Consider the following 13563-nt stretch of genomic DNA (forward strand, 5'->3'; position numbering starts at 1 on the left):
ATCATAGCCAACCCCTTGAATTGGACTCAGAAGCAAACTAGTACCCAATGCAACTCATGCAACAGAGATATTACATACACTATTCTTTGGGTGCCCCCAACTGCATTGTGTACCAGTCAAATTTCTGGATACTTTTCTAGAATAGAGCGCATTGCAGTAGTCCAGATGGAAGATGATTAGACCATGAAGCCGGGGTGGCAGTGCAGTACTGCAGGCCACTGAAGCTAACTATAGATCTGAAGGTCAGCGGTTCAAATCTTCTCACCGGCTCAAGGTTGACTCAGCCTTCCATCCTTCTGAGATGGGTAAAATGAGGACCCGGATTGTGGGAGCAATAGCCTAGCTCTGTTAAAAAAGTGCTATTGCTAACATGTTGTAAGCCACCCTGAGTCTAAGGAGAAGTGCGGCATAAAAATCGAATAAATGAATGAATGAATGAATGAATGAATGAATGAATGAATGAATGAATGAATGAATCACCAAACAGAGAGCTTCCCTATACAGGAAAAAGTGTAACTGACACATAATATGAAGGGGAACTAAGGCCCTCCTAGTGGCCATGAGCTGGACTCCTAACTTTCTATCAACACTAATTGAGATGAACTTCTGAAGGAAGAGTGAACCAGCACAGAACCATGCTTCTCTAAGTTGGCCCAAAAGAATTATTATTATTATTATTATTATTATTATTATTATTATTATTATTATTATTAAATATTATTATTATTATATTATTATAATTATTAAATTTATTAAGTTTTGTTATTTTATTTTATTATATTTCACTTTATTATTTTATTTTATTCCTATCTTACCACATGATAATTCTGGCTAGTTTACAATATTAAAAGATACAATTTATAAAACTTATATAAAATACAATTAAAATATTATAAAAATATAAATATTCTACTCTGCGTCAAAACTATCATATCAATAGTATTAAACACCATTGAGAGATTAATCACCTCCATTCTGTCCCCACTAGGAGTATCCATGAAGTATCAGAGGTGTTCCTGCCTTATGTTTGGATCCAGATAATTAACACACACACACACACACACACACACACACACACACACACACACACCGGAAGTTTGTCCAAAGATACTTGACAAGCATTATTTAGGAATTCCCACCTGGATTTATTTAAACTAAAATAACAAAATCATCTTCACAAGCTGCAGATGATTTATTCAAATGTCTTCTCAATATGAAATACAGTAGTCCCTCACCTATCGCTGGTGTTACGTTCCAGACCTGGCCGCGATAGGTGAAATCCGCGATGGGGAATTTATCGACTGATAGTACTTATTTAAGTATTTATATTCTAATTGTTTGATAAGTTTTCATTGTTTTAAGTGTTTATAAACCCTTCCCACACAGTATTTATTTTAGATACAGTATTTAAATACAGTATTTACAATTTTAGATATATTTTTTTAAAAAAAACCTGCCGATCGATTTCGGCGGGCTGTTTAAATCTGCCGATCGACTTCCTCAGAAACCTGCGATGAAGTGAAGCCGCAATAGGTGAAGCGCAGTATAGCGAGGGACTACTGTAGCTAAGTGATTATCATATGCAATAGTGATCAAATTTTATACATGTTCTGGTTTTCAGCAATGACTTTTTTTAATTTATCCCTTTTTCTTTTGAAAAGGGAAAAAAATTAAAGTTGTGACTCATAGAATGACGTTATGACCTCAGGGCTTCAGGCTGCCCACAAATAGAGGCCTAGAAAATGAGCAAAGTATTTTCAACTTTATAGAAGGGCCCCTGGGGAGATCCAGGAAATTATAGGCCTGTCCCTTCAAAAACTACTAGTAAGACAAAATTACCAAATATCTGAGACTTGGACCTTGTTCAGGCTCGTCTGCTTAGAATAAAATACATTGGAAGAAGTGACATGATTCTAATAAAGGGGAATATTTGTAGTTCAGGATTGAAATGAGGGGTCCCTTATGGTCTCTGAACTTGCTTGTTGTCTTGTAGATGTTTTATTACCAAACTAGGTAACATCATCAGATGACATGATTCTCCTGAATAAAATATATTCTGCCCCTCAGTTACTTATCCTTGATACAACAATCTCGTGTCTATTTAGAGAAGGAAAGCTACTTTGATTTAGAACACAGGTGTCAAACTTGCGGCGTCACATTACTGTCGTGATGTTTTGTGAGATTTTCCCCCTTCGTGAAGCTGGGGTGGGCATGGCCTATGTGTGATTCATCTGCCCCATGGGCTGCCAGTTTGACACCTCTGATTTGGAGTTGTTTTGTTCTAAATTATTTAGCCAATTTTTTGACACTTCAGAATACAGCATTTATCTATATTCCTCCTTCTTTCTTTTTTTAAAGAAAATCTGTAAATTTGTAAATTCATTGATACAGATGGAACTTAGACTAGCCAGTCAAAAATATCTGATTCTTTCAGACAGCACTGTATGAAAAGTCTCTAAATACATATAGAAGCATCACAGTGTATTGTGAGCATTTGGCAAACAGAATACCATTCCTTGTGTAAATAAATAATACTATCAAGTGACATCCTTTAGAATAGAATAGAATAGAATAGAATTTTTATTGGCCAAGTGTGATTGGACACACAAGGAATTTGTCTTGGTGCATATGCTCTCAACGTACATAAAATAAAATATACATTTGTCAAGAATCATGTGATACAACACTTAATGATTGTCATAGGGGTCAAATAAGCAATGAAGAAGCAATATTAATAAAAATCTTAGGATATACGCAACAAGTTACAGTCATACAGTCAACATGGGAGGAAATGGGTGATAGGAATGATGAGAAAAACTAGTAGAATAGAAGTGCAGATTTAGTAGAAAGTCTGACAGTGTTGAGGGAATTATTTGTTTAGTAGAGTGATGGCGTTCGGGGAAAAACTGTTCTTGTGTCTAGTTGTCTTGGTGTGCAGTGCTCTGTAGCGACGTTTTGAGGGTAGGAGTTGAAACAATTTGTGTCCAGGATGTGAGGGGTCAGTAAATATTTTACCCGCCCTCTTTTTGACTCGTGCAGTATACAGGTCCTCAATGGAAGGCAGATTGGCAGCAATTGTTTTTTCTTTGTTACAAACCAATCAACAAATTAACTGTTTTTGAGATACAGTGTTCCCTTGATTTTCGCGGGGGATGCATTCCGAGACCGCCCGCGAAAGTTGAATTTCCGCGAAGTAGAGATGCGGAAGTAAATACACTATTTTTGGCTATGAACAGTATCACAGGCCTTCCCGTAACACTTTAAACCCCTAAAGTGCAATTTCCCATTCCCTTAGCAACCATTTATATCATTACTCACCATGTTTATTCATTAAAGTTTATTAAAAAATATTTATTAAAGGCGGATGAAATTTTGGCGATGACATATGACGTCATCGGGTGGGGGAAAACCGTGGTATAGGGAAAAAACCCGCAAAGTATTTTTTAATTAATATTTTTGAAAAACCGTGGTATAGACTTTTTGCGAAGTTCGAACCCGCGAAAATTGAGGGAACACTGTATTTTTAAATTTATTGTTCAGGAAAAGAATAGGCATACTCCATAGTAAAAACAGCAACAATTCATGTTTATTTATTTGTCACACATAGAGAGTGCCCATGCGCTCTCAGAATGGTTCTTTATTTTTTGTCTTCTTCAAATCAGAAAGGATAAATTTTCAGGCTTATGACTAGAATATCTATTTACAATTTTTAGTATTCCAATTTTTAAAAAATTGACAATTGTTCCCCTCCCCCACAGATGGAAGCATTAATTTTACTAATACTTGCACATTTTAAAAATATGAATTTTAATGAGGTTAAAAAAGAAGAGATAATCTAATTGTCATCGAATGTCCCACATACGCAATTCATATTACTCATTTGTACGAATCATTTCCCTAGATCTATAAACATTCGTTTTCAGGTATTCACGTTGCTAGGAAAATCGACAAGCTTGGTATGAGATCATCTGACACAGCAGAAATCTTCTTTGAAAATGTCAGAATTCCCAGAAAATACCTCATTGGAGAAGAAGGAATGGGATTTAATTACCAGATGTTGCAGTTCCAAGAAGAACGAATGTGGGCAGTAGCCTCAAGTAAGTAATAAGCCACTCTGTCTAGCTACTAAAATGTTTTATTTTTTACAAAACAATGTGGAAAGTTGATTTTGGCAGTAAAATATACCAAACCTCTCAATTATGAATGTGGAATCCAAATTTTTGTTGAAGACAATATTATATGCATTTCCATAGATGCAGATTCCTTCCATATACAAATATGTGAAAAAGCATTTATTCCCAGTTTTTCAAAAGTTTGGGTATTTTTGCCACTAAATGTCAGCAAAACATTGTATGGGCCTCTGTGTTGTATAATAGTTTCTGTCGAAAAACACTAAACATTTGTTATTTTATAAACCAAGTTGTCTATTTTGATTTGCTTTGGCAAATTGAGCAGTGAAATTTTTTAATAAAATTTTATTTTTTTTTATTTTTTTTTAAAAAAACAGACAACTACTGGTAAAAAAAATTTATAAGTTACCCAACTCCTTTTTCTAAAAGCCCATAGAAAAAAAAAGAAAGTCATTCATATCTTTTCCAGCCAGATCTAGATGGTACCATTGCTCCTCATGAGTCAGAGGGGGGACCAGGTACATGGTTGCCATGGAATCCATGAATTCCTGCACCACACTTGAGGATTCACCGAGTGATGGTAAATTGAAGTCCCCCAGGACTATGAGCCTGGGGAACTCCACCGCCAGCCAGGCTACCACCTCTAGCAGCACAGGCAGGGCTATTGCAAAGCAGCTGGGAGGCAGGTACATTAGCATCAGGCCCACCTGAACTCCTAAGTCCAACCTCAAAAGGAGAGATTCACACCCAACAATCTCGGGTGCAGGGATCCCGTGACGGTTGAGAGTCTTCTGGACAATAATCGCCACTTCTCCACCCCTTCCCTGGAGTCGTGGCTGATGCAGCACCTGAAACCCTTATGGGCACATCTCTGAGAGGGGAAACCCCCCTTGTGGTCCAGCCTGGTCTCAGTTACACATGCCAGGTCAGACCCTCATCCAAAAGTAAATCCAGGATTAGGGGAGCCTTGTTGAGGATCAACCTGGCATTAAGCAGCAGCAGTCTGAGGCCAGGGTCCTGTCGCCAGCTATATGGGATGAGCCCAATGAACCAGGATCAGTGAGACCAGAACAAGTATTCGTTCTAAGCTAGTGAGTCCTAGTTCCCCTCGAGTAGCCTACCCCCAATTCCTGCCTCTATCCCAGTCATAACTATAATGCTCTAGCTCTCCCAAACCCCAGAGATTACACAGCCCCAGCCCTCCTCATCCCTGGCAGGCCTGACCCAACATCCATACCAAGTCAGGGGTTATGGTTGGGCCCCCGTCTGCTTCTGTTTGCACTCTCAGCGGGTGAGGGGGAGGGGGGGCTCCAGTTCTTGCCTCCAGCTTTGCCATTCTTCCACACATTCATGACAATGCAAGTACCCTCCCAATCCCCCCAAATAAAATATGCTTATAAGAAACCACAAGGCATATAAAAAGAGGATGTAACAATCACCCAGACCAGCCAAGTTTTGTGTGTCCTCTGCAATGTCAGGAGAATCAATAATACAGACTCTCTCTAGGCAAAGACCTGTGAATGTAATGCTGGTTGGGGCAATAGTGTCTTTCAAGGTTAGTATGCAACTGGAGGAAGCTATATAGGGTTGAAGGGAATTGTAGGAGTAACAGGAGCTCCAGTAAAGCTTCATTAAACAATCAGGATTAATTTAGGCCAGCTCGTCCCTATCTCCATTTCACAAAGTTTGGGGAGAAATACCTCCCCAGAGAACATAGGACAACCTCCATAATAAAGTCATTGGTGCTTATCAATCTGGATGATATTATAAGGCCATATGGAACCTCTGGAGTGCTGTTATTATAAAGTTAGAAAGATAATCATGTAGAAAGTTTGAAACAACAGAGAAACTTCTAATTTCAGCTTTTTAAAAACAGTCAAGCCACAAAAACTGACTCTTCTAGACAGATCAAGAAAGGCCTAGAAAACCCAAGCATATTATGAGATTCCTGGAAATGTTATCCTGTATTTGGGAATATTATTGAGAGATAGCCAGTTTGAAGTTCAAGCATCTGGGTGACCTTCTAGGGTCTTTTCAAGTGCTATTATGTTTGATGGAAATCAAATAATTCCAGGTTGGTTTTAATTAGTCAAATAAATTAATTCCAAATCTCATATCAGACATCAGAGGGGGCAAGTTTACAGCTTGGAGATGCTCTTCAATCTCAGAATCTGGGCCACTTGCTATTGTACAAAACATGTCATACAACTATGTCACAAGGTGTTGACTATGTCACAAAGGTGTTGGATCAAGGTGGTGCCGTGGATATTGCCTATCTGGATTTCAGCAAAGCCTTTGATACGGTTCCACATAAAGAGCTGATAGATAAATTAGTGAAGATTGGACTTAATCCCTGGATAGTTCAGTGGATTTCAAGCTGGCTGAAGCATAGACATCAGAGAGTTATTGTTAATGGCGAGTATTCTGAGCAGAGACAGGTTACAAGCGGTGTGCCACAAGGGTCTGTTCTGGGTCCTATTCTTTTTAATATGTTTGTGAGTGACATAGGGGAAGGTTTGGTAGGGAAGGTTTGCCTATTTGCCGATGACTCTAAAGTGTGCAATAGGGTTGATATTCCTGGAGGGGTCTGTAATATGGTAAATGATTTAGCGTTACTAGATAAATGGTCAAAGCAATGGAAACTGCAGTTTAATGTTTCCAAATGTAAAATAATGCACTTGGGGAAAAGGAATCCTAAATCTGAGTATTGCATTGTCAGTTCTGTGTTAGCAAAAACTTCAGAAGAGAAGGATTTAGGGGTAGTGATTTCTGACAGTCTCAAAATGGGTGAGCAGTGTGGTCGGGCGGTAGGAAAGGCAAGTAGGATGCTTGGCTGCATAGCTAGAGGTATAACAAGCAGGAAGAGGGAGATTGTGATCCCCTTATATAGAGCGCTGGTGAGACCACATTTGGAGTACTGTGTTCAGTTCTGGAGACCTCACCTACAAAAAGATATTGACAAAATTGAACGGGTCCAAAGACGGGCTACAGGAATGGTGGAAGGTCTGAAGTATAAAACGTATCAGGAAAGACTTAATGAACTCAATCTGTATAGTCTGGAAGACAGAAGGAAAAGGGGGGACATGATCGAAACATTTAAATATGTTAAAGGGTTAAATAGGGTTCAGGAGGGAAGTGTTTTTAACAGGAAAGTGAACACAAGAACAAGGGGACACAATCTGAAGTTAGTTGGGGGAAAGATCAAAGGCAACATGAGAAAGTATTATTTTACTGAAAGAGTAGTAGATCCTTGGAACAAACTTCCAGCAGACGTGGTTGGTAAATCCACAGTAACCGAATTTAAACATGCCTGGGATAAACATATATCCATTGTAAGATAAAATACAGGAAATAGTAAAAGGGCAGACTAGATGGACCATGGGGTCTTTTTCTGCCGTCAGTCTTCTATGTTTCTATGTTTCTAACTCTCCAGAATATTTATTTATTCATTCATTCATTCATTCATTCATTCATTCATTCATTCATTCATTCATTCATTCAATTTTTATGCCGCCCTTCTCCTTAGACACAGGGCGGCTTACAACATGTTAACAATAGCACTTTTTAACAGAGTTAGGCTATTGCCCCCACAATCCAGGTCCTCAAGTTGTATCTGTTGAAACTGAAGTGTAGATGGGTCTTGAACCAAAGCAGTGTTGCCAAATAAACAAACAGATCTGTGAGAGATTGAATGAAGAACTACGTTTCCATTTAGATTCTCTAGACATAAAAGCTGAAATATTATAGCATATTTATTTATTTATTTATTTATTTATTTATTTATTTATTTATTTATTTATTTATTTATTTATTTATTTATTTATTTATTTATTTATTTATTTATTTATTTATTTATTTATTTATTTATTTATTTTTGGATTTGGATTTGGATTTGTATGCCGCCCCTCTCCAGGGAACCTTGATGGAGCAAGTTAGAAAAATGTGAAATTTTACTGAGCATAATTTGTATAAACATTACTGCAGTTCAAGATGATGCAACCACTTACTAAATTTTAACGAAGTTGTTGACCAGACACATTGCATAATTTCCATGAAACAAACACAGAATATTGCTGCTACTCTCTTTGATTCCCTTTTAGTAACAGTAATATCCATGGGAAACTCTTGATCATGTTCTGTAGCAAAGATCTGGAAAAGTTCAGAAAAATCTGGAGGGAGAGAGGGAAAGGGAGACCTGATCTTCAGTGGAAATAATTAAATAAATTTATTTTCATATTTTATTACGTCAAATTTTTAGTAATGCCAATGCTAGAAATTCTGATAAAAGAAACTATCGATTATACTTCTCAACGGAAAGCATTTGGCCAACCAATACTTCACAATCAAATAGTGCATTTTCGCCTGGCTGAATTAGCCACCGAAGTAGAACTTCTTCGTGCATTGCTATATGAGGCAGTAGGTAAGTGCAATGAAAATACATTTCCAATAGTCTAATAAAAGGTCCATTATTTTTTGTAGGTATGGTTAATTTGACAGGCAAATTTGTACTTTTATTTGAGGTCTCTACATACGTGGTAATGATGTGACCAAACTTATATCCATGGCCAAGCTAAAGTGTGGTCGTCTATGTCGAGAGGTTCCAGATAGTTGTCTCCAGTTCTGGGGAGGAATGGGATTCACTAATGAAGTGCTTGTGAGTAGAATATACAGGTGAGGATTAATTTCCCTAGTCTATGTGGGTGTATCTGTATATGTAATGTCATAATCATTAAAATAATTCAGTTTTGGTATTGGAAACCAAATTAATGTTACGAAAAAAGATTTATTTATTTAATTATTATTTGGATTTGTATGCCGCCCCTCTCCGAAGACTCGGGGCGGCTCACAACAAGTGAAACAAATCATAAATAATCCAATTAATTAAAATATTTAAAGATTTTAAAAACCCCATATACTAACAGACACACTCACAAGCATACCATGTATAAATTAAACGTGCCCAGGGGGAGATGTTTCAATTCCCCCATGCCTGATGGCAAAGGTGGGTTTTAATGAGTTTACGGAAGGCAGGAAGAGTAGGGGCAGTTCTAATCTCCGGGGGGAGTTGGTTCCAGAGAGCCAGTGCCGCCACAAAGAAGGCTCTTCCCCTGGGGCCCGCCAACCGACATTGTTTAGTTGACGGGACCTGGAGAAGGCCCACTCTGTGGGACCTAATTGGTCGCTGGGATTCGTGCGGTAGAAGGCGGTCTCGGAGATATTCTGGTCCAGTGCCATGAAGGGCTTTAAAGGTCATAACCAACACTTTGAATTGTGACCGGAAATTGATCGGCAGCCAATGCAGACTGCGGAGTGATGATGAAACATGGGCATACCTAGGTAAGCCCAGGACTGCTCTCGCAGCTGCATTCTGCACGATCTGAAGTTTCCGAACACTTTTCAAAGGTAGCCCCATGTAGAGAGCATTACAGTAGTCGAACCTCGAGGTGATGAGGGCATGAGTGACTGTGAGCAATGAGTCCCGGTCCAGATAGGGCCGCAACTGGTGCACCAGGCAAACCTGGGCAAACGCCCCCCTCGCCACAGCTGAGAGATGGTTTTCTAATGTGAGCTGTGGATCGAGGAGGACGCCCAAGTTGCGGACCCTCTCTGAGGGGGTCAGTAATTCCCCCCCCCAGGGTAATGGACGGACAGATGGGATTGTCCTTGGGAGGCAAAACCCACAGCCACTCCGTCTTATCCAGGTTGAGCTTGAGTCTGTATTATAAGATGTCTTATAATCCAGGAAAAGTTATACAGTGATACCTCGTCTTACAAACGCCTCATCATACAAACCCGGGGTTTAAGATATTTTTGGCTCTTCTTACAAACTATTTTCACCTTACAAACCCACTGCCACTACTGGGATACCCCGCCTATGGACTTCCGTTGCCAGCGAAGCACTCGTTTTTGTGCTGCTGGGATTCCCCTGAGGCTCCCCTCCATGGGAAACCCCACTTCCGGACTTCCATGTTTTTGTGATGCTGCAGGGGAATCCCAGCAGCTCAAAAACAGGTGCTTCGCTGGCAACGGAAGTCCAGAGGTGGTGTTTCCCAGCGAGGGGAGCCTCAGCGAAATCGCAGCATCACAAAAACACGAAAGTCTGGAGGTGGGGTTTCGAGGACTTCCGTGTTTTTGTGATGCTGCAATTTCAATGATGCTCCCTTTGCTGGGAAACCCCACCTCCAGACCACCATTGCCAGCGAAGCGCTCGTTTTTGCGATGCTGGGATTCCCCTACTGGGATTTCCCTGCAGCATCGCAAAAACACAGAAGTCCAGAGGTGGGGTTTCCCATGGAGGGGAGCCTCAAGGGAACTCCAGCAGCGCAAAAACGGGCGCTTCGGCTGGAAAAAGGGGTGAATTTTGGGCTTGCACGCATTAATCGCTTTTCCATTGATTCCTATGGGAAACATTGTTTCGTCTTACAAACTTTTCACCTTAAGAACCTCATCCCTGAACCAATTAAGTTTGTAAGACAAGGTATCACTGTATAGTAATACTACGTATCCTGTGGGAGAATTATAGGTGTCTTCTTAAATTCCCCTTAAGCTCAAATGCATTCAATCCACCTTACCCTCCAAAAACCCTACAAATACACAGAGAGACCAGCTGAAGAAGAGTAAATTTTTATTTCATGTCATTGATCAATGTTTACATTAAATGCAAAATTAAAATATCCAGTTATACCAATTGCCACAGCTAAGTACAGTAAGAAAAATGAGTTGGAAATGTAGCCTTTTTGGCAAACAGGAACATTTCAAAACAATGCACACATATTCAATTTATGTATGTTTGTATATCCACATGTAATATACATAATATATGTGTGTGCGCGCACACACATACCTGGAATACTGTGTCCAGTTTTGATCAGCATAGCACAAAAAGACATTAAAACCCTAGAAACGATACAGAGAAGAGCAACAAAATGATAAATGGTCTGCAGGCTAAATCATGCAATGAACTGTTGAGAGAACTACCGCAGGTATGCCAAGGTGGAAAACCAATAAAACAAGATCCAACCTAGAACTAAGAGAACAGTAAGGACAGTTAATCAAGTCTTACCTTTGAAAGTCGTGTCTGCTCCATCACTAAAGCTTTTCAAGAAGAGACTAAACAGCTATTTGTCCAGAATGGTATAGGGCCGTGATGGCGAACCTATGGCATGCATGCCACAGGGGGCACATGGAGCCATATTGAAGGGAATACACAAGGCATTGCGATATTTCATTTCCAGCACACCAGCTGATTTTTAGCCTCCCTTTCAGCCGTTTTCGCTCTCCGCAGGCTTTAGGGAAGCCTCATAAAGCCTGGGGACGGTGAAAAATGGCCAACCAGGCCAACCGGAAGTTTGTTTCCAAACTTCGGGTTGGCCCACTTGATTGTTTTTCACTGCCCCCTGGCTTCTGGAATCTATTGTGAGGCCTGTGCACATGCACAGGGGCAGAGGGAGAGTGTGCATGCATGGGGGGCAGGACAAAGATTGTACGCATGTGCAGGGGGAGGGCATGGGCACATGAGCCGAGAAAGGTCCACCATTACTAGTATAGGTTCTCTTGGATCAGGAGATTTGGCTAGTTCCTTATACAGAATATATAATAACTATCTTGTTATTCTATGTTCTATTCTATATATGAGGTCTGAAATCCTTGCATAGCCTTATTTTATTCTGCATGAAAGCAGCTCCCCGCCCCAGAATGTAATATTTTATTTAGAGATTAAAAAGTACCCTAATCTATAATCCTAAAGGTAGTCCTTGGTTAATGACCACTCATTCAGCATCAGTTAAAAACCGCAATTTATTTATTTATTAGATTTGTATGCCGCCCCTCTCCGAAGACTCGGAGCAATAAATGATATAAGTAGTTGTCGACTTCACAGTTCAGTTAGTGACAATTTGAAGTTACAACGCTACTAAGAGAGACTTATAACCATTTATCTCACAAGCATTGCAGTACTCCTACAGTCACATGATTTACACTGGGATGCTTGACAAGTATTTTGTATTTTTATATATTGTAAGATGCCGAGTCTTCGGAGAAGAGTGGCATATAAGTCCAATAAATAAATAGGTGATTCATACAATTGAAGTGTCCCGGGGTCATGTGATCCCCTTTTGTGACCTTCTGACAAGCCAAGTCAATGGGGAAACCAAATTCACTTAACAACCATGTTATTAATTTAACAACTGCACAGATTCACTTAACAAACATGGTAAGAAAAGTTGTAAAATGGAGCAAAACTCACTTCACAAATTTCTGTTAGCAACATAGCATCTGGGCTCAATTGTGGTTGTAAATTGAGAGCTACCTGAACCTGAATTTATGACAATCCTTAGCATTCCAGCTGTTGCGGCATCCCACAACCATGTGATCCAAGAAAACACAAATGGTGATCATGAGATGTCCTCACTTAATGACCCACAGTGATTTACTTAACAATGGCAACTAGGACTGCCAGAATTGCTGTCACTAAGCAATACGACCACTTAATTCTTTATTATTTGTGGTGCTTAATTATGATAATTCCAACCCCAACTCCTGTTGTAAACCAAGGACTACACATATTTGCAAATGGAGAGCAATTCATTTCTAATTCAAAGAGGCATGCCAAAATGGAATTGAATAATCTCCCCGCAAAGAATTACCAAGCTTTTTTGAATAGAGGACTGGCTGGAATTCTGAGAAATTTTTCTGAGTGGCATTTTGTCTGATATATTTATAGAGAAAACATGCATCAGAACTATCCTGTGGAAATCTATGACTCCCACAACAATAAAAGTCATGGGGATTAATGCATGTGTAACAGGAGATTAAACCCTATTGTGATTCAAAACCGTGGTCTCTATTTTCCAAAATGCAGCAATAGAGTAGAAGTTTTGTTTCTCAATTGATGGCTGTTCAGCTTAGAAATGTTGGCAAGATTTACCTAGTAGCTTTAGTGCTATATATGCAGCCACTCAATTATACTTGCCAAGGATTGTTAGATTGCTGACCGGAACTAAAATGTCGTGCTTACAAATCTAATATATTTTAAGCGATGATGATGATTAGTATTAGTATATTAAAGCAGCTTGCAATTCACATTCACTTAAACAAGCAACACTTAAACAATATCACATTTAATATTAATAGTATTAAGTGAAAGGGGAAGGAGAATAGACAAATTTTACTTTATTGATACAGTACTTTGTTTTGCCTTTTCTATGATGGCAGAGATTTTAGATTGGGATCAATAGGAGGCGGTGCTGATGAAATCATGCTGTCCATTATATGCAAATACATGGGCATCTTGCCCCCAAAGTAAGCTTTATGACTATAGATCTTTACTACTTCTTTTAATTTGTATTAGAGCTTTTTTTATGTACCGTATTTTTGGAGTATAAGACACACCCACCCATAAAAGAGGGTGGAAATGTTGGTGCATCTTATGCAC

The 13563-nt window shown here is 39.3% G+C and overlaps 1 protein-coding gene across 1 annotated transcript in view; it reads left to right on the forward strand.

The window, feature by feature from the left end:
* The window catches only part of LOC139153114 (probable acyl-CoA dehydrogenase 6), a 72832-nt gene that overhangs the window by 55560 nt on the left and 3709 nt on the right, over nt 1-13563 (forward strand). The window contains 4 exon segments of the mRNA XM_070726699.1: nt 3924-4097; nt 8389-8550; nt 8651-8801; nt 13344-13430. Coding sequence (XP_070582800.1) covers nt 3924-4097; nt 8389-8550; nt 8651-8801; nt 13344-13430 — 574 coding nt within the window.

Source organism: Erythrolamprus reginae, chromosome Z, assembly GCF_031021105.1.
Source record: "Erythrolamprus reginae isolate rEryReg1 chromosome Z, rEryReg1.hap1, whole genome shotgun sequence".
NCBI classification, from domain to species: domain Eukaryota; kingdom Metazoa; phylum Chordata; class Lepidosauria; order Squamata; family Dipsadidae; genus Erythrolamprus; species Erythrolamprus reginae.